Source organism: Ostrea edulis, chromosome 6, assembly GCF_947568905.1.
Source record: "Ostrea edulis chromosome 6, xbOstEdul1.1, whole genome shotgun sequence".
Taxonomy (NCBI): domain Eukaryota; kingdom Metazoa; phylum Mollusca; class Bivalvia; order Ostreida; family Ostreidae; genus Ostrea; species Ostrea edulis.
The window spans coordinates 10,644,256-10,665,725 of record NC_079169.1 but is presented as its reverse complement, the minus strand read 5'-3'; the positions used below and the strand labels follow the sequence as shown (position 1 = coordinate 10,665,725).

Below are 21,470 nucleotides of genomic sequence, written 5' to 3'. Positions count from 1 at the left end.
TTAATGAACAACAAAAATATATACACTGTACAGGTCACTGTAACTGTCTAGTACGGTGAATGCCGGGGCCATGGCTGGAGGGTTTGGATGGATAATTTGAACACCTCCAACGATGGTGAAATCACAACTGATTGTGGTAGAGTGTTCCAGTATTGTATTGTTCGCGGAAAGAATGAATGTTTGTAAGTATTGATTCGGCAGTGGGGTGGCACAAACTTCACGTAGTGACTGTTCCTCGTAATTCCTCGTACTGTTGCTAATGATGATAAGTATATCGTTGGAATAGCTATCAGTTGGTTGACTACTTTATACATGAGTGTTGCATCGGTCCATATATGTCTCTGTTCTAGGGTGTTCCACTTCATTTCTTGTATCAATGATGTTACGCTCTCCGGCTTTTCTGGATTGCATGGCTTGTTCTTTACAAATCTTGCCGCATTACGTTGTACTTGTTCTATCTGTTTCTTTTTGTTATTTTGGATTGGTGTTGCGTATTGGGTATGCTCTTTCCTTAACCTTTGATGAACAATGCCGGAAATTGCGCTTCAGGAATCCCAATACACTGGAAGCTTTCTTACAGATGTTATCGATATGTATGTTATACTTCAGGTTGTCACTGAGCTCAACGCCGAGATAGGGATGGTGGTTAACTATTTCAAGTGGCTCACCCTTCATGGTATAATTGAAGGTTCTCTTAGTTGTTTTTGTTCCGAAGCATACTTATCACCCCATTTATTGTTTACACACGCCAGGTACATCAAATATATACCTGGAATAGCATAGGTCTTTAATTTACCATTTGATAATGGGAAGGGGGGGGGGGGTATACTTTTATCACAAATATTATCGGGCATGGTGTTCGAAATATTATTTACATAACGTTTTGAGCATGGCAGTTTCCAGCAGACTGAAGATAAACATAAGAGACATTTTAGTTTTAAATCGATATTTACAAAAGTGTTTATCAACTGCTGAAAACAACAGACTAACCACTTTATCAGACAGAAGACACAGACCGTGGCAGGTAGGCGATTCCCCTCGTTTCCGCCAGGCCGGCCCGGCACTGTGCTGTCGACCTTCACAATTTCAATAGGATGTGTAGTTAGTTGTAACCGTAACAGCAGATAGCAAGTGTCACAGCATACCCAGAAGTCATCTACACGATGTGGAGGGAAATTTTTGTTAAATAATGTTGTGATTGTCATGTTTATCATTGGGTCGCCAGAATTTCCTCTAAGACACAACCTTGAACAGCTGATGTTGCATAAGTAACTTTTAATTGAAAACTTGTCTTTTTTAATGGTAAATAGAGAAAATTAATAGATTAAGACTTTAATGGTATCCAGTTTACATGAATTTTAGTAGTCCGAAATATCTGACGTTTTCCTGGCTTTTTTATGATTTTGATATTTACCGTGCCAGGCACAGTAAATATCAAAATCATTAAAAAGGCCAGGAAAACGTCAGATATTTCGGACTAGGGTTTTAGGTGAAGATTAAAATTTTTAGCATTTTAAGGAGGTATACTACACCAGAGAAAATTGATATGGAGGAAAAGCGGAGAATACATGTACAATAATATTTTTGAAATTGAAAACTTTCAAATTTACTTGATTTAGTCACAAAATTCAGTTTTAGAAGGCAATCTGAAAAAAATGTTGAAACCCTTGCTGGACTTGAACCCGTGATCCACAGTTCAGTAACCGACATGCTAACCTACTGAGCTACTCAGCTAGTAGTGTTGCCTTTGACTTTTATATCGAGACATGTGAGTGTGAGATTCAGTGTGGACTCCATATTGTAAAGTGGGAATTCAGCTAATATAGCTGCTTTGCCCACCTTTTACAACTTTATTTCGTGGATCTAGATAGGATTCAATTATCGGTTGAGTATTATGTCAGACTACTTTGACACCAATTGGAATTTTGTGTATTTGTGTGCTGACGTCATGCGCCAAAAAAATCAAATGGCAAGTAGGCGCCCTAAGTCAAAGTGATGCTTCAGTTGTCAGTGTTAGAGCTTTTTACATGGCAATAGCATCGTATTAGTCATGCTTGACTTGTAGAATAATCATTCGATAACTGAATCCTTGCGTCTTTGAAAGTAAACCCGTGAAATAAAGCTGTGAAAGGTGGGCAAAGCAGTGACAATAACTGGTGTCGCTGAATTCCCATTTTTCAATATGGAGTCCACTCGTGACTCTGCCCCACACATATCACAATATAAAATCGGGGTTAACAGTCAGAAGAATCTCAGACTAGTTATCAACTAGTGTACAGGTGACAATCGATTATGAAAAATATAATCGAAGAGCCAAAAACGATCGACAATCAATTGTTGGCGTCAATCGCTTCATCACTATCAGCTAGGCAATGAATTTTTTAAATGAATAGGCAAATATTGCTGATATTTATATCTTCATCCATGTTTTAAAAGGAAGTCAGCCATTATGATGATGTAGAGTACCTTCTTACATCATTGATACGATTTGAGCTGAAAGTTTTCAAAATTTTATTTTCCATTTTTATTGTTTACAATGTTTACTAAAATATTTCTAATGGTCAACAAAATTTGAATATCAGTTTTTTGAGTTATGCCTGAGATACAGCACTCACAATTCCTTGTTAAGTAAACAAGGCTCGTGCCATGTTTTTGTTTACATATAGATTGCTTAATAGAAAAGACCATGTTTAAAACAAAACGATATGTGCTAAGCACTAGAAACTATTTAATTATGTTCAGAATTAACTTGTAAGTTGAAAAATCTGCTTTAAGTGAAGCTTTACTAGTATATTTAACCTTTGTAAACTAAAACAGGGCACGAGTCTTGTTTACATTTCAAAGAATTGTGAGCTGTGCATCTCCCATGTACCACAACTGACATTAAATTTTTTGCTGACCCCTAGAAATACCTTAGTTAAGCATTGTAAACATTAAAAATGAAAAAAATAAAATTTGAAAATTTTGAGCTGAAATCGTGTTCATGCCCCTTTAATTATGTAATGTGGTGGGTGCTTGTGATAGTGTGTATCGCTGATGGCCAGATAGCTCAGTTGATGTAACACTTAACTAGAGATTCAGAAAGCCCATTTTGAAACCAGGTCTATGTAGTCAGTTGTATTATCCAGTTATATTTAGAGCCATGGGCTACCCCCTTGAACTGACAGGGGAAAGTGCCTGCCAGAACACAAAGGTCTTAGGTTGTATTTCTCTGGGCACTTTATAGACCTTTAAGGAGCAACGGACATGGCAGTCAGCTAGATTGCTGAGTGGTCAGCTAGTTGTGTTTGTAGAGCAACTGGCTGCATATTCAGGGGAACTGGTTTTGAATCCTAGCCTGGTCCATCATATTTTCTCCCCTTCTATAACACAGACATAATTTAAATAAAATAAATGATATCTGTAATTCTATTTAAATAAAAGACTTAGTTTTTGGTGCCAACAATTGTCCAAAACTATGCAGTATAAAATAGTATATTCTAAATTTCTGTTTGTTCACGATCTGTAAATCAAGGAGCTCAACTAAGACTGGTTTTACTGATGAATTAGGGAGACATTAGATCTAACTAGCAATAATTGTTTAATATCCATTGAAATCTATATATTGCATGATATAAAAACTTATAGTATTGGATTTGTCATAATGGGATTGGTCGGGCAGCTTTTGATTGTGTATATAATTTTCATAACATTCATGTTTTTCTGTATATAGGAAATGAATAGCAATTTCTGATGTGTTGTAGGTTTCTTCTTGCAAGTACAAAATGATGCAAAAACGAGGATTCTCCTCAGACACTCTGCACACAGACACCATGACAGACATCAACCCATTCCAGCAAGCCAAACCAGAGATTGACCACATATGTAGCAATATTAATAAGGTGATACATGAATCCCAGTTATAGGTATATAGCACTGTGATATTTGTGTCATGGAGACTTTGAAATACACACATTTGTGCAACATAGAGAAGAATTGTCAAATATTGGCTGTCAAGACAAGAATATTTTCTCTCAGCCAAAAAAAAATCCTCAAAAAAACAGGACAAAATAATTATTATGAACATTTTATTACTCTCATAATTGATTGTCCATTACATTAATGAATGTTTCAATCTATTGATGTGTATTCAATTACAGACATTCAGCACACAAACGTCCGAACTGAGAGAAATGGCTCAATACTACTTTGATGGACAAGGCAAAACATTTCGTCCCCTGATAGTGTTACTAATGGCTAAAGCCCTTAACATACATGAAAACAACATAGATAAGTAAGCTGTTATTAATAATTCACTGTGAAGAAAAACTGTAGAATTAAAAGAACTTGGAATGTATGTTTTCTCTAATTTGTGAACTTCATTTGTGATAAGAGTCTTCAAGTATTTCTCATAAGATGTATTCCAGTTATATTCTGTCATGTTCTTAGAAATTTGCAACTTTGATTGCAGTATTTCACAGTCACAAAAGCAAGTTTCCATGATTACGGAGATGATCCACACTGCTAGTTTAGTACACGATGATGTGATAGACAACTCCTGCACGAGGCGGGGAAAACAAACAGTAGACAACAGATGGGGACAGAGAAAGGTATGCTGGAATTGAGGGGACAGAGAAAGGTATTCTGGGATTGAGGGGACAGATAAATTAAGGTATGCTGGGATTGAGGGGATAGAGAAAGGTATGCTGGGATTGAGGGGACAGAGAAATGTATGCTGGGATTGAGGGGACAGAGAAATTAAGGTATGCTTGGATTGAGGGGACAGAGAAAGGCATGCTGGTATTGAGGGGACGGAGAAATTAGGGTATGCTGGGATTGAGGGGACAGAGAAATTAGGGTATGCTAGGATTGAGGGGATAAAGAAAGGTATGCTGGGATTAAGTGGAGGTACACAGTTATTTGTCCGATTCAATGATATCAATCCTCAATCTGACAATATACAATTATTTCATGCCTACTTGAGGAAACAGTCAAAACTATTGCCCCTTGGTAGTGATGAAGACTCAGGAAACTGTTGTCCTTGACTTACGGCCTCTGAGAACAGTTTCCCGGGTCTTCGCCACTACCGTGGAGCAATAGTTTTGACTGTTTATCTAGTAGGCATGAATTAATTGTTTTATTACCTATTCTGTTAATCTGCCAATAGTTCCTCATATGACAGAGAAATAGTTCATCAAGTGACAGGGAAACAGTTTGTCACATAATCGTGTAATAGTAGGTCACATGATGAACTGTTTCATCCCTGCTAAATTTGTGTACCTTTCTCTGCTGATTAAAGTTGGAAATCTAAAAAATATCAATTTATATAGCAGATAAATTAAGGTATGCTGGGATACCTTCTTTAAATCTATTTAGCAGATTAGGTGATAATAACAATTAATTTAATATTATTGGTCAAAATATCCAATATGTTACAATACTAACTATTCAATATTCCGAAATTTTTGACCTTACTTTGTTCTGATTTCAAGTATTTTAGATGTAGAGTTCCAAGCAAGAGAGTATTTCCATAAATAAATGGTGAAAAAGAGATTGCAAAAAAGATCACTGTTGTGTAAATTTTCACAGTAAAATTTATTGGTATGAGCATCATGTTATAGATTTGTTGCACAGCTGATTACAAGATTAAACAATTTAAAATAATGAACTACAAGATTATGAGGTTTTGATATTCTATGATGAAGCGTGAGTAACATGAAGCAGAGTAAGATGTGATCTCTGTGGAATCATGCAACTGTCAATGAAACTTGTTGATTAAACTTTTGACTTTTTTCATTACAGGCTATATTGGTGGGAGACTACATTCTTTCTGTATCATCAATACTTCTGGCCCAGCTTCGAAATGAAGAAGTGGTCAAAATACTGTCTCAGGTCATCGAGGATTTGGTCAGGGGTAAGATTAATGTTTTCAGTGTTTGTCTTAATTTAGTGCATGAAGTGAACTGTGGTCAGTGACACAAAATTGAATTAAATGCTAACAGTCGAGAAGCTCCATCTTCCAAACAGGAACGTATAGTTTTATACGCCCAACTGAGACAGATTGTAGTTTGTTATGATGCAGGGGGTCTGTCTGCACATCTGCCAGCACCTTGTGGGTCAGATAAAGATAGTCCTCATAAGACTAGAATCATGAAATTTGATATACCCTAATGGTGAGAGAAAGAAGAAGCCTGTTGGTTTTCATAATCAAATGTCATGACAGACATAAATGAGTTATTTTGTAGACACAAAACAAGATACCAGGTAGCAACAATACGAATAAGACTAAGATGATCAAACTTGATACACATATTTGACCAACATACAGGGTTGAAACTTAACTGAAATTTCCAGGAGCCATGTGGACCCCTGAAATGTTATTTCTGGGAGCCCACAACAAAACATGCTAGCCCACATCTGATGAAATATAATGTGAGAAATCCATGAGACGTGAATGGATCATATATTTTGTGTCCGTTTGTTTCATTATACTGTTTGCATGCATAGTAATATTTAAAGAAAGTGAAAATAGGTTTCCATACTTTTTTAGCTCACCTGAGCTGAAAGCTCAAGACAGCTTTTCTGAACGTCTGTTGTCCTCCGTCTGTCTGTCCGTCTGTAAACTTTTCACATTTTCAACTTCTTCTCCAGAACTACTCGGCCAATTTCAGCCAAACTTGGCACAAAGCATCCTTGGGTAAAGGGCTTTCATGTTTGTTCAAATGAAGGCCCATGCCCTCTTCAAAGGGGAGATAATCCAAAAAATGCAAAAATAGAGTGGGGTCATTTAAAAATATTCTTCTCAAGAACCCCTGAGCCAGAAGAGCTGAAATTTACATGAAAGCATTCTTACAAAGTTTTACATACAAATATTTAAGGAAAATCTTTAAAAATCTTCTCCTCAGGAACCTCTGGACTAGGAAAGTACAAATTTACATGAAAGCTTCCTGACATAGTTGAGATTCAAGTTTGTTAAAATCATGACCCACGGGGGTAGGATGGGGCCACAATAGGAGATCAAAGTTTTACATACAAATATATTGGTAAAATCTTTGAAAATCTTCTTCTCAAGAACCACTTGGCTAAGAAAAGTTTCCATTTACATGAAAGCTTCCTGACATAGGGCAGATTCAAGTTTGTAAAAATCATGTCCCCTGGGGGTAGGATGGGGCCCACAATAGGGGATCACAGTTTTACTTAGAAATATATAGGGAAAATCTTCTCAAGAACCATTGGGGCAAAGAAGTTGACATTTACATGAAAACTTCCTGGCATACAGAGCTTGAAGCTAACTTTTTATGTCACCAGTCCAGCTGGAGTTTTCCAGAAGTAATTAAACATTTTTTTACGCCCATCTTTAGACGGGATGTATTATGGTACAATGGTGTCTGTATTACCATCCGTCCATTCGAAGTTTTCTCTTTATAATTTCATTTCCCTTCCACATATCATGTTGAAACTTTCGAACTTTTTTCCAGAAGTTTTGCCCTTTTATTTGGAAACAATTAATATATGGAGGGTACATAATTTGTCTGCTCTACTCCTCCCAGTTTTTAAGTGAGGACCTTCTTATTTTGTGGAGTATTTTATGGGTATTGAAGATGTGCATGTGGGATGGATTTTGATTTTCTACAATTTTTGAGAAAATTACAGGTTGTTAAACTTAGTCTATTTGGAAATTAATATTCTATGGAGGGTACATAATTTGTCTGCCCAACTCCTCCCACAATTTTCAAGTGAGGACCTTCTTATTTTGTGGAGTGTTTGTATAGGTACTGAAGATGTGCATGTGGGATAGATTTTGATTTTCTACAATTTTGAGAAAATTACCGGTTGTTAAACTTAGTCTATTTGGAAATTAATATTCTATGGAGGGTACATAATTTGTCCGCCCAACTCCTCCCACAGTTTTCAAGTGAGGACCATCTTATTTTGTGGAGTGTTTGTATGGGTATTGAAGATGTGCATCTGGGGAAGGATTTTGATTTTCTTCCATTTTTGAAAAAATTACAGGTTGTTGAACTTGGTCCATTTTGAGGAAATCTCGATTTTTAAGCTAAGACCCTTTGTTCATATGAAAGTTTGTCACATCCTCATGATGGCTGATACTACCTGAAGCAAAGTTATAAAATTATAGCACAAGAAAAACACCCTATGTAAGCATTTCACAGGCGTATTATGTACTGTTTGCAGTACTCTTGTTCGTTAAAGTTATTAAAATGAAATAATGGAATCTAACTCAATGTGCCTCAGACAATATTGTAACACTTATTTTAGATTTATATTTACTAACTGGGTTTGTCTGATATTTACAGAGGAATGCCAAATGCATGTGTAAGATTCCATAAGTATATTTTCCAAAATGATGCTTTAGAAAATTAACCAGTCCCATCGGACTGACTAAAACAAATGTATGTCAGTCCGCCAGACTTTTAACCAGTCACAGACTGATGGGCATGTTAATTTTGAGCCCTGACATAGTGCAAATTTAAGTTTGTAAAATTCATGGCCCCTGGTGATAGGTTGGGACCATAATAGGGATCAAAGTTTTACATGTAACATACGAATATACAGGGCAAATCATTGAACCAAGGTGACTTAGGTGAGCGATGTGGCCCATGGGCCTCTTGTTTATTTTACATAATACACATAGATATATTCTACCACAAAAACATTCATTATTAAATTATTTGTATTCCAACGCCCAATATTTGTTCACTTGACGCTGCTTTCTTTGTACTAACAATAGCTTCGCCTATTTTTTCATATCCCCACTTCATAATCATCATGAAGACTACAGTCATGATCTTTTTTTTTTCTGCAAGTTTAAAATCTTTCAGCTGTTTTGACAGTGATCTTGACGATTGACTGGGTAAAAATCGTGCTTGGTTTACTTTCATTTTAGAAGAGGTCTACAAAACGCTTAAATTCAGCTTGTAAATAACTCTCAGAAAAGTGTCTGGTCGCTAAAGATATACTGGTTACCGAAGCCGATACAATTATGACTGATTCCGATTCAGAAAATTCACTCGCCATGTGGGCAAGTGAGACAGCGACTTTAGGCACCCACACAAAATTTTACTCGCATTTGGCAAGTGTTCAAGTGCTAAGTTTAAACCCTGAACATTGACAGTTTGTATTACAGTAGGGTGCTGTGGTTCTGTGTGGTAATCTCGCATTTAATATCACTTTAAAAGAGTACTACTGTAGTGGTCAGCCAGGGTCGATCACTGGTGGCCAGTTAGCTCAGTTGGTAGAGCACCTGACAAAGATTCAGGGGGCCAGGGTTCGTATCCCTGTCTGGTCAGTTGCATGTTCTCCCTGTTACATTTGGTGCCGTGACCAGGATTTACATTACATTCTTGGTGGTGTAGACCATTCTTGGATTTGCAGGTGAAAGTCCTGCCTGTTTCTATATTCAAGTGTAAAGAGATTTAAGGAGGGAGGAATGTAGCAGTCAGCCATGTTCGATTGCTGTCAACCAGTTACCTGATAGCTCAGTTGGTAGAGGACATGACTAGAGATTCAGGGGGCCCAGAGTTCGAACCTTGTTCTGGTCCATTGCATTTTCTCCTTTCCTGTTACACTACTAAGGCTTGGATTATAAAATCTGGTACACATGTTCCCCTAGGTGAGAGGGAACTGCTTGTTATATTTCAAGGTCAAAGGTCATACTTTCATGGGTTATCATGAAGGAGAAAAGTACTAATAAGACTAAGATCATCAAACTAAGTTACATAATTCCCGTGGTATATTTTGAAAAGTGATTAATTTTGCTTCTAAAGTTATAGCTTATTAGAGTAAATACTTCAATTTGATATATAACAAAGTCATATTTAAGTATCCAACTTTAAAAGTTAAGAAGATTTTTTAAAGCTCACTGAAAAATTTCAGAGAGCATATAATAGTCACTGCCATATCTATCCTTTCATCCATCCAAGCTCATCTCCTAAACCTAGCTTTCATCAAAAATTAATATAATTGATCCTTGAGACAAATACTTGTAGACTAAGGTCTCTCAAGGTCATTTGGAAAGGTCAAGGTAATTCAGAACTTATACAATTTCTTTATTTCAACAGTTTTCGGTATAAAAGTTCCCATCTTCTAAATCTTTTATTAGATATTGATCATAATTGATCACAGATATTGGACAAGGAACTTTTTGACCAATATCATTTTGGAAAGGTTAAGGTCACTCGGAACTTATTCCTTTTATTTTGAAAATGTTCCTCATTTCAACAGTTTCTGAAAGGTATTGATCATATAGTACACAAAAAAGTAACATGCAAATGGCTTTTTGAATCAAGATCAAGGCTCAAGGTCATGTTGGAAAGGTCAAGGTCACTTAAAACATATACTTTACATATGGAAAAAGTTTATCGTATTTCAATCGAATTATATATTTTTTATAGTCATATCTTTAAACATAAGATACTCTTTGCATTTGTCATTGTCTTCCTAACTGACTATAAGTGTACTCTATCCCACTTCAGTGTCTAAAGTGTGACTAAATGCACCTCCAACACAGAAGAGCTTTTTAATCAAAACTTGTATCTTTCTAAGTACTTAACCAGTAAGGAGAACAAAACTAAAAATGATGAGTCAGCATTTTTATCCAATATCCGTGTGTCACAATTAAATGATTTCTGATCTGTCAAGATATCAAAATATTTTTCTGTATCTCAACAGGAGAATTCATGCAGCTAGGATCAAAGGAGGAACCTAATGATAGGTTCAATCATTACCTCAAGAAAACATTCAAGAAAACTGCCAGTCTTATAGCCAATAGTTGTAAAGCAGTAGGTTTGAATTGTTTTTATGATGGATCATTTAAAACAGATATTCAATGCTCCAGCTTTTACTGATAAGGTGCTGTATATGTCTTGTGGTGTGACCGTGTTTGAGAGAGAAGCAAAAAGTATTGACATTAGAAGCTACATCCATAACAGGACAAAAAATATCCCAAAGTTAGCAGCTAACATGTGAGGACAGAGTTCTGTCAAAGCATCCTAACTTTAGACATTTAATCTACCTATTCACTGACACGGGAAAACATAAGGCAATTTGATGTAAAGGTTAATAATAGTAGTCCCATGGAGGACATCTGTAGGGAAAATAGACCCTGTTATACTCAATAATGAGTCCCGGGGGGAAATAGACCCTGTTATACTCAATAATGGATCCCGTGGGGGACATCTGTAGGGAAAATAGACCCTGTTATACTCAATAATAAGTCCCGGGGGGAAATAGACCCTTTTATACTCAATAATGAGTCCCGGGGGGAAATAGACTCCGTTATACTCAATAATGAGTCCTGTGAGGGACATCTGTAGGGAAAATAGACCCTGTTATACTTTATAATGGATCCCGTGGTGGACATCTGTAGGGAAAATAGACCCTGTTATACTCAATAATGGATCCCATGGGGGACAGCTGCAGGGAAAATAGACCCTGTTATACTCAATAATGGATCCCGTGGGGGACATCTGTAGGGAAAATAGACCGTTATACTCAATAATGGATCCCATGGGGGACATCTGTAGGGAAAATAGACTGTTATACCCAATAATGGATCCCATGGGGGACATCTGCAGGGAAAATAGACCCTGTTATACTTTGGAGGCTTTGTGTAGAGTGGAAATACACTGACATTACTTTCTATTGTAGGTTGCTGTTTTAAGTAACTGCAGTGAAGAAGTAACTCGGGTTGCTTTCGAATATGGACGTAATATAGGAATGGCCTTTCAGGTAGACTGAAATTAAGAGTTCTGGAAAGTGTAAGAGTTCTTTAGATGAACTCTGTATTCTGCTGAGTGAACATCTATATGTAATATCATCATATCTAGGCGTGTAATATCATCGTATCTAGACGTGTAATATCATCATATCTAGACGTGTAATATCATCATATCTAGACGTGTAATATCATCATATCTAGACGTGTAATATCATCATACCTAGACGTGTAATATCATCATACCTAGGCGTGTAATATCATCATACCTAGGCGTGTTATATCATCATACCTAGGCGTGTAATATCATCATACCTAGGCGTGTAATATCATCATACCTAGACGTGTAATATCATCATACCTAGGCGTGTAATATCATCATACCTAGGCGTGTAATATCATCATACCTAGGCGTGTAATATCATCATACCTAGACGTGTAATATCATCATACCTAGGCGTGTAATATCATCATACCTAGGCGTGTAATATCATCATATCTAGACATGGAATACATTTCATAAATTAAAAGATTTATAGATTTTAGATCATCCAGAATATATAATATGTAATTGTATATATTAATTAGCCTATGTATATCATCGGAAGTTATTATCAATGTCATAACAGTACATTTGTTATACATTTAAAACCTTTAGCTTGTGACAACCTATTAGATTAATATTATTTTGTATAGTGTACATATGATAAGCCAGAGTAATTTCATTCCTTTCTAATTCTCTTCCTTTTTTCCTATCTTTGAATGAATGCCTATTAGAGTGGATGTGTGAGTAAATGGTAGATAAAATACCCTGTACCCCCTAGTCAGGTGGGTTTGTAAGGGCATGATGTTAAAACCCTGACTGTCATAATGTGAATAAATGTTGTATGAACCTAAAAAAAAAAAAAAAAAAAAATCATATCTAGACATGTAATATCATCATATCTAGACGTGTAATATCATCATATCTAGACGTGTAATATCATCATATCTAGATGTGCAAGATATTCTGACTCTCACATAGAGTTGCTTTGTAAAAAAAAATTATACATCACACCTTATGACCTTTATATCATAATTAATGAAAGTATAAGTTTATAGGGAAGTCAACAGTTGTAATTAGTTGAAGTATTTAAAGTATAGAGATGTTCACAATTATAATTAGTTGAAGTATTTAAAGTATAGAGATGTTCACAATTATAATTAGTTGAAGTATTTAAAGTATAGAGATGTTCACAATTATAATTAGTTGAAGTACTTAAAGTATAGGGATGTTCACAATTATAATTAGTTGAAGTATTTAAAGTAGAGAGATGTTCACAATTATAATTAGTTGAAGTATTTAAAGTATAGGGATGTTCACAATTATAATTAGTTGAAGTATTTAAAGTATAGAGATGTTCACAATTATAATTAGTTGAAGTATTTAAAGTATAGAGATGTTCACAATTATAATTAGTTGAAGTACTTAAAGTATAGGGATGTTCACAATTATAATTAGTTGAAGTATTTAAAGTAGAGAGATGTTCACAATTATAATTAGTTGAAGTATTTGAAGTATAGAGATGTTCACAATTGTAATTAGTTGAAGTATTTAAAGTATAGGGATGTTCACAATTATAATTAGTTTAAGTATAAGATGTAGGGAAGTCAACAAGCTGCTCGTTAACTGGGTGCTTCTTGGAACATTCAATTATTGAATACTAAAATTGGTACTTAGCTACTTGGGGGAAAATATGAAAAAACAAAAGACGTGGTTGGTTTTCATTACATTTTCTTTAACTTTTATCAAGATATTAAAATTGATAACTTTAGATCAGTTGAGTAATATAGAATTTGGACTGTCTAATTTGAGCAAGAAAATCACTTCGTATTTGTTTATATTATGATTGGGAGATAACTGCCCTCTGTTGGCAGATGATGAGACATCCCTGTGTTTGAAATGACTTGCACTAATTACGTTCCCCAAACAAAGTTAGGGAACATATTGTTTTTACTGTTTCTTATTAAGATAAGTGTTTGTTTTCTATATTAATTCATGGAAGAAGATATATCTAATGATGATTGAGATCAAGTATCACTAGATGCTAATTTCTCAGTAGACCGGCCACTCTTCTACTCCAGCCGTTTCATTCAATCTGGCACCTGGCCAGTTTAGAGAAGTTTCACTTGATAAAACTTTTCCAATTGCAGCTAATTGATGATCTATTAGACTTTACATCCCATGAGAGTATTATGGGAAAACCCACGGCAGCTGATCTCAAGCTTGGACTTGCCACTGCTCCAGTACTGTATGCAGCTCAGGTAGGGAATCTCAGACACCAAAATAATATAATCAATCAATTACTTCTGTTCCATCAAAGGCCTCCATTACTCCATTACTAATTCATCTATAGGGAAATATGACAAATAATTCATGATGGCCTAATGGTGCAGTTTATTTTAGTTATCATAAAGAAGATTCCCATTTCCAAGATAAGCATTTTTTATGACATTTTACAATACATATCAAAACCCAATAGAAAGAAGGTTGTTATCAGAACACAGATTGGCTTTTTTATTTATCCATTAGTATTCTGAAATCACCTTGTCCATTTGTCTGTCATCCAGAGAAATTTTGAGTGACTTTATTTATCAAAAACTAGTTTGAGTTTAGGTTCATTAAGTTCGAAAACAGTTTAATGGTTTGGCACTAAATGGAAAGTTTTGGTTTTAAAAAACATCACAAATTATGTTGAGGCAATACTGCCCTTGTGGAGAATGGATGATTTCTGCGACAGATTTAGGATGAATAGTCATACCTTTCATTCCCTAGTTACCAAGTTAGCTCCATATTTGATATATGGAGATCATGATGGTTTTATGAAAACCACAGTTGAAAAACAATTGTTGATTTTTATCAAATATGTTTCTATACAGCTAACGCTACAAACAATTGCAGATATATTTGGAGTGTGTGAGGCGACACTTTTCAATTTTGTGAAACACATTTAGTCTGTAACATGTTTTGCATTAAGGCCACTTCTAATGGCCTTCTGGTTATCGAGTAAACAAGACTTTTACTAAGTTTCAACATTTGAAAAAGTTTCCAGAGTACTTGGTGCCATAGCTGGTTCTCAAATTCCATTTCGCACACCAACTAAACATCAAGAAAGTTATGTATCCACTTAATTATAGACAGTATGTAACGCAAGTATGCATGTTTAGCTCTTCTGAGCCAAAGGCTCAAAGAGCTAATGCTATGGCCATTTGTGCGGTGTGCGTAAACTTTTTAGAAAAAGGGCTATAACTCAAGAACCCCTTGGCCAATTTCTTTCAAATTTGTTACAGGGTATCATTGGCCCAAGGGCTTTCATACATACTAAATAGAGGGATGTGACCCTTTAACAAGGGGAGATAATCAGGAAAATACAAACAAAAATAGTGGTTGCTAAAAAATCTTCTCCTCAAGAACCACTGGGCAGATTATCACCAAACTTACACATAAGGATGAGGATATGTTGTAGATTAAAAATTGTTCAAGGCATTACCCTGGGGCAAAGCGCGTGGTCTCAAGGTCACTTCAAAGTTTACCTAAATTTATATTTCCTTAAATCTTTGATATTTTAGTCATTATAAGGACTAGGATCATCAAATTTTGACAGTTGATGCATCTTAGGACGTTGTGTCAAGTTGTCTCAAAAGTAGGTCACGGTGACCTACTTTTTGAATTTTGCAGGTATTTATTTTAAAATTAATTTTGATGCATATCTTGGACACTTTGAAGCCTATGATCATCAAAACTTGTCAGTTGGTGGATCATGGGACCTTGAAATGCGTCAACTGAAAAATAGGTCACCGTGACCTACTTTCTGAATTTTATGGCTTATCATTTATAGATATATTTTAAGTTGTTATTTCAAATACCGAGAGGTTTAGAATATCAAATCTTGTAAGTTGATGCATCTTGAGCCCTTGAAACATATTTATAAAAAAAAGTAGGTCACAGTGACCTACTTTTTGAATTTTGCAGATATTCAAATTTCACATTTTCAATTTTAGATGCATATTTTGGGCACTGTAAAACCTAGGATCATCAAACTTTGTCAGTTGATGCATCTTCAGTCTTCGGTTTGTGTCGATCAAAAAGTAGGTCACCGTGACCTACGTTTGGTATTTGACAGCTAAATTACTATATTTCAGATACTATTTGACCTACAATCATCAAACTTTGTCAGTTGATGCATCTTGAGTCTTCGGAGTGTATCGACCAAAAAGTAGGTCACTGTGACCTACTTTTGGCATTTGACAGTTATATTTATGTTTCAGTCACTAATTGACCTACAATCATCAAACGTTGACAGTTGATGCATCTTGAGTCTACGGAGTGTGTCGACCAAAAAGTAGGTCACCTTGACCTACTTTTGGAATTTGACGGCTATATTTATATATTTCAGATACTATTTGACCTACAGTCATCACACTTTGTCAGTTGATGGGTCTTGCATGTTCGAAGGGTTTCGACCAAAAAGTAGGTCACCTTGACCTACTTTTGGAATTGGACGGCTATATTTATATATTTCAGATACTATTTGACCTACAGTCATCAAACTTTGTCAGTTGTTGGGTCTTGCATGTTCGAAGGGTTTCAACCAAAAAGTAGGTCAACTTGACCTACTTTTGGAATTGGACGGCTATATTTATATATTTCAGATACTATTTGACCTACAGTCATCAAACTTTGTCAGTTGATGCGTCTTGCATGTTCAAAGGGTGTCGACCAAAAAGTAGGTCACCTTGACCTACTTTTGGAACTGGACGGCTATATTTATATAATTCAGATACTATTTGACCTACAGTCATCAAACTTTGTCAGTTGTTGGGTCTTGCATGTTTGAAGGGTGTTGACGAAAAAGTAGGTCACCTTGACCTACTTTTGGAATTTGATGGCTATATTTATATATTTCAGATACTATTTGACCTACAGTCATCAAACTTTGTCAGTTGATGGGTCTTGCATGTTCGGAGTTCGCTGACCAAAAAGTAGGTCACCATGACCTACGATTGGAATTTGACAGCTATATTTCAATATTCAGATACTAATTGGCTTAAAATCATCAAACTTTGTCAGTTGATATTTCTTGGGTTCTCAAAATGTGTAAACCAAAAAGTAGGTCACATTGACCTACTTTTTTTGAATTCTTAGGATTTAACTAAAGATTTAGAATACTAAGAGGCTGAGAATAGAAATGGTGGGGTTGTACAATTTATCAGAAGAGCGATTCTAGGCCCTCGGGCCTCTTGTCTTGATGTGTATTGTCAGGGTCAGTGTATGACTCTAGGGTGCTGAACATTCAAACATTTATTCTCTAGCAAGCAATACAGACATTTTATTTCCAACGATGATCAGTACGGCAATAGCTCAATATGATCAAACTGTTGGAGATAAGTGCTGCACTCCAGCATCAACACGTCTGCGGTCGCCATGTTGAACAGAATTAAATCAGGTGAAGCTGCATCCAGAGGTGGTTTCAAAGTTTTCTAAAACTAGTTTCAATTTAAGATCGATAAATGGAAAAAACGGTTTTGGTTTTTTACTGGTTCAAAACCGGTTTTGGAAATAAATAGAAAGTATTAAAAATCTATTTGAAACCTAAAATGGTTTCTTAAACACCTTTTATTTCTCTGTCACATATCAAGCGAAAACTTGCTATGCAGCTTCTTGATCATTTTGTAATTTTGATCTATTTTAACTTCTCTTGGAGGAGTTTTGCCCCTTTATCTAAGAATTGATGTTATCTGGAGGTACATAATTTGCCTGGCTAACTCCTCCCACAGTTTTCAATTGAGGACCCTCTTATCTTACAGAGTGTTTGTATGGGTATTGAAGATGTGCATGTTGCAAGGATTTTGATTTTCTTCAATTTTTGAAAAAAATTACACATTGTTGAACTTTGTCAGTTTTGAGGAAATATTATAGTTTGAGTGCATGGTTTGTTCTTTCAACTCCTTTCACAGTTTTAAAACTAGGACTTTTGTAAACCAATTCAAAAATGTATGTATTACAAGGATTTTGATTCTTAACATGTGGATGTCTTGTTGAGGGATGAGAACCCAGGAAAGTATTACATTCATATAATATTGAACTTATGTAAAAGATTTTGCATAAACTTTTGCAAAAGTACTTTTTACTGTTACATTAAAAAATTCAAATTCTAGGAGGTTCAAATCTATACCGTACAGCGGGTTTTTTCTGTGGGGTTTTAATTTTGGCTTATTTTAGCGGTTACGGTAGATAGCTTTCCGCCAAAATTTCACTCGCCAAATATGCACCCAATTGCGACTTCAGTATGTGAAAAAGAGACAACTCTTCTCTGTCCGCCAAAATTTATTCCGCTAAAAGTATTAGCATAGCAAATTGCCAAATTTTAGATCCGCAGAATAAACCCGCTATACGGTAATCTACAGATTTATAGGTTAACCCATATTTTGAATAAGCTACCCTGAATAGATATGAGAATTTAAAAGACCAGGTAATATATTGCTGACCTTCCTTTATCTACAAAACAAAGTATATCATAGCTTGATGAAGGCTGATACCACCGTAAGTGAAGTTCTACAACTCCTGTTGATGAGGGCTGATACTACCTTAATTAAAGTTCTACAACTCCTGTTGATGATGGCTGATACCACCTTAATTAAAGTTCTACAACTCCTGTTGATGAGGGCTGATACCACCTTAATTAAAGTTCTACAACTCCTGGCACTTTTGCCTTGGTGGCTAATCAATGTCACAAAACAAACATCTTATAAACAAAATACCCTATATACTAGTATGTACCATTTAAAGTACTCTTGTCAAAAATATGTGAGGGTATGAACTGCAATGCTTCATGTCATACTTTTCATGAAATGCTAACATGTTTCCTGAAGTATGCTAATGTGAAGTGTTGCTGTCCATACCTTCATTTATTTTCAAAAATGAAATTCATTTCTTAAATGTAAACAAATTTTCTGTTCACTTTATTTTTAGGGAACACGCAATTTGTCCTGACTGTTGAATCATGACAATAGATTTTTAGAGCAAATCGTATTTCAATCAAGGCGCAATTTCCGAGTTGCCCAATGGTTCTTTCCCTTTGTGGAACTTTTACGCACAGTGAGACCCAAAACATACTACCGTCAACAGGCGCTGGGTACAAATGCTTATCGCTACCTTCATATATTGCCTAAAGGCTGATTATCAGACATCATGCAACCACCCAAACTGCAGGGACTCAAAATATTAGTAACAATATTAGTAACGTTATTAGTATTTAATAATAAAATAGTTCTAACAAAAATTGATAATCACCTTTTTTCTTTGATTAAGATATCATTCATGCAGAAGAGGAAATAAAAAAATTTCATATTTAATTTAATGGCCTAATTCAATCAAATATTATTCTTTATATGGTCAGTTTAATGTATACCAACGGCTGATATAAACAAAATTTACACTTTCATTACTTTTATCCGTATTTATATAGCTAGTCTATAGTATATGTATACATCTTGTACCCACTCAAGTGTTCAACAGAACACTGAACTTACCTCTATCACAGAAGAGCTCTCGGAAGTTGCGTATTGTCTGGATATTTTTGAGAGAATATTTAATTCTGAATGATAACATACATCTCGATTTCATGTTACTAGGAAGACTTGTGAAATTTTAGTTTTATTTTAACATTGCATACAGCTATTCAACCAGAAGTGAGAGGGCCTTTTAATATGACAATGTAAAATTTAAAAAGGGATTGAGGGGTTTTGATATTAGAATATCTAGCAAGAGCAATCCTTTTGAACAGTGCCATGTTTTACGTCATTGTCAACTTGACATTAACTTTTAGTTGACTTATCAAAACCTTGTTTATGATAGACCTATGTAATTTTACTGCTTCTCCATATTACATTAAGATTGTGGATTTTTAAAATGCAGTGTTCACATTGTTCATTCTTCACATTTGCAACTGGGTTTTTTTTTAAAATTTTGAATTTCTATCTTGCATGCAAATCAGCAACTTCTCATATCAGTGGGTTGGACTATGAAATTAAAGGAAATTACAAGTTTATTTTTTCAATGCACAAACCCTGCAATGAATGTACTAGTTGTTGATATTAATTTTTCTCAAATTTTTTTTTTTAAAGTACTGTAATGAAAAATCTAAATCTCACTTGCAAATCTTACTGACAGATATCAGATCTTACTGACAAATGTCAAATCATACTGACAAATGTTACAGACAAATGTTAAATCTTACAAATGTTACTGAAATGTCAAATCTTACTGACAAATGTTGTAATAGATACAGAGAAATATGAATATTGGTAAGCAGGTTTTTTGCAGTGCAAGTGAGGGGGTTTAGGTGTGTAGTAGTTGTAATCCTCCAGACACCAGCTTTCCATCAATACTATTTAGTACTGTTGTGATCTTTTACCACTTTCCAAATAATGTGACATTTAGTAGGGTCATTCCTTTCCAATGGTACATGTGACATGAATTTGCTCTCAGAAACCATGTTTGAATGGAAAGGCATGTTTTTCGTCTTACTGTTTTGAATACATTCAAAACTAGCCTGTTTTCTTTTTATGAGAAGGAAACTTTTATCTGACTATAAAAATACTTCATGAATCTGCATGTCAAATATCAGTAATAAATTGATCCGACTTGTATTAATTATGATTCTGCTTCTTTTATATCCTGTGGTGTTTTTTTTTTTTGTAACAGCCAACTGAACATTTCTAACTCCTATTTTGAGTAAGTTTTAGAAAAATATAGAGCCGAGTCATCACAAAATGATTATGTGTGTCAAAAATTTAAGTCTAAAATTCAATTCAATATTCATGATATATACTAGAACAAAACATTGCCATGAATTTTTTTCTGTGGCAATGGTAGAAATGAACAGGTATTATGGAGATCCTTTTCTTACAGGAACACAGAGAACTGAATGCTTTGATAATGAGACGGTTTTGTCATGAAGGAGATGTAGAATTAGCCAGATTATTAGTCGCTAAGGTAAAACAATATATTCACAAATTGTAATATTTAAGGCTGGTAAATTTTTTAGAAAAGACTGAAAACAATCGTTACTAACTGTGCAGTACTTAATCAAATGGGCTTCTTTGTTTTCTTTAATTGTTTTCCTTCATTTTATATCTGTGTGTTAAATTGCCTGAGATGTAAATTCAAAAATATGAGAAATATAGATAAAGAGATATTTGAATGAACAATTGATACAAATATAATTTATGCACGATATAATTTGTGCAGTACAGTATTCAGCCTTTAAAAGCACTTTTCTCTCCATTTCTAACTGTATATCACCCTTGATTTTCTTTTCAGAGTGATGGTGTTTACCAAACCAGACTATTAGCAGAGGCACACAGTGCTGCAGCGATAGGCTTATTGGATGAACTAAAACCCTCTGAAGCCAGGGACGCGTTAGAACAAGTAGCCTCCATGGTGCTTAGCAGGAATAAATAACACCGAGAATCTTAGGGGACTCAGTGGTCTTTATTTGTTAAGATATATTGTTAGGGTTTTATATTATAGTATTTTATCAAATTGCTTGCAATTCCCCATAACATGTTTTCCCATTTCTTAAAGAAAGAATAAATTATGTAAAAGAGTGATTCGTTTTTGTCATAGAAATAAATCAGCTGTAAGACATGGTCCATGGTGCTTTAGATAACCCTAACCTGATATCAATTTTGCAACAGAATATAATTATGTATA

At 35.0% G+C, this 21,470-nt stretch overlaps 1 protein-coding gene and 1 non-coding gene across 2 annotated transcripts; both read left to right on the top strand.

The window, feature by feature from the left end:
• The first annotated feature begins 863 nt into the window (after nt 1-863).
• On the top strand, nt 864-21,364 carry LOC125645992 (all trans-polyprenyl-diphosphate synthase PDSS1-like). Its single transcript, XM_048872078.2, has 10 exons — nt 864-1,024; nt 3,744-3,881; nt 4,140-4,273; nt 4,451-4,589; nt 5,782-5,893; nt 10,669-10,778; nt 11,647-11,727; nt 13,907-14,017; nt 20,667-20,750; nt 21,078-21,364. Exons 1-10 carry the CDS (start codon nt 890-892, stop codon nt 21,216-21,218), a joined length of 1,185 nt encoding a protein of 394 aa, XP_048728035.1. The 5' UTR covers nt 864-889; the 3' UTR covers nt 21,219-21,364.
• On the top strand, nt 9,215-9,286 carry Trnal-aag (transfer RNA leucine (anticodon AAG)). The gene has a single exon. It is a non-coding gene; the product is annotated as a tRNA-Leu (tRNA).
• Nucleotides 21,365-21,470: the final 106 nt, after the last annotated feature.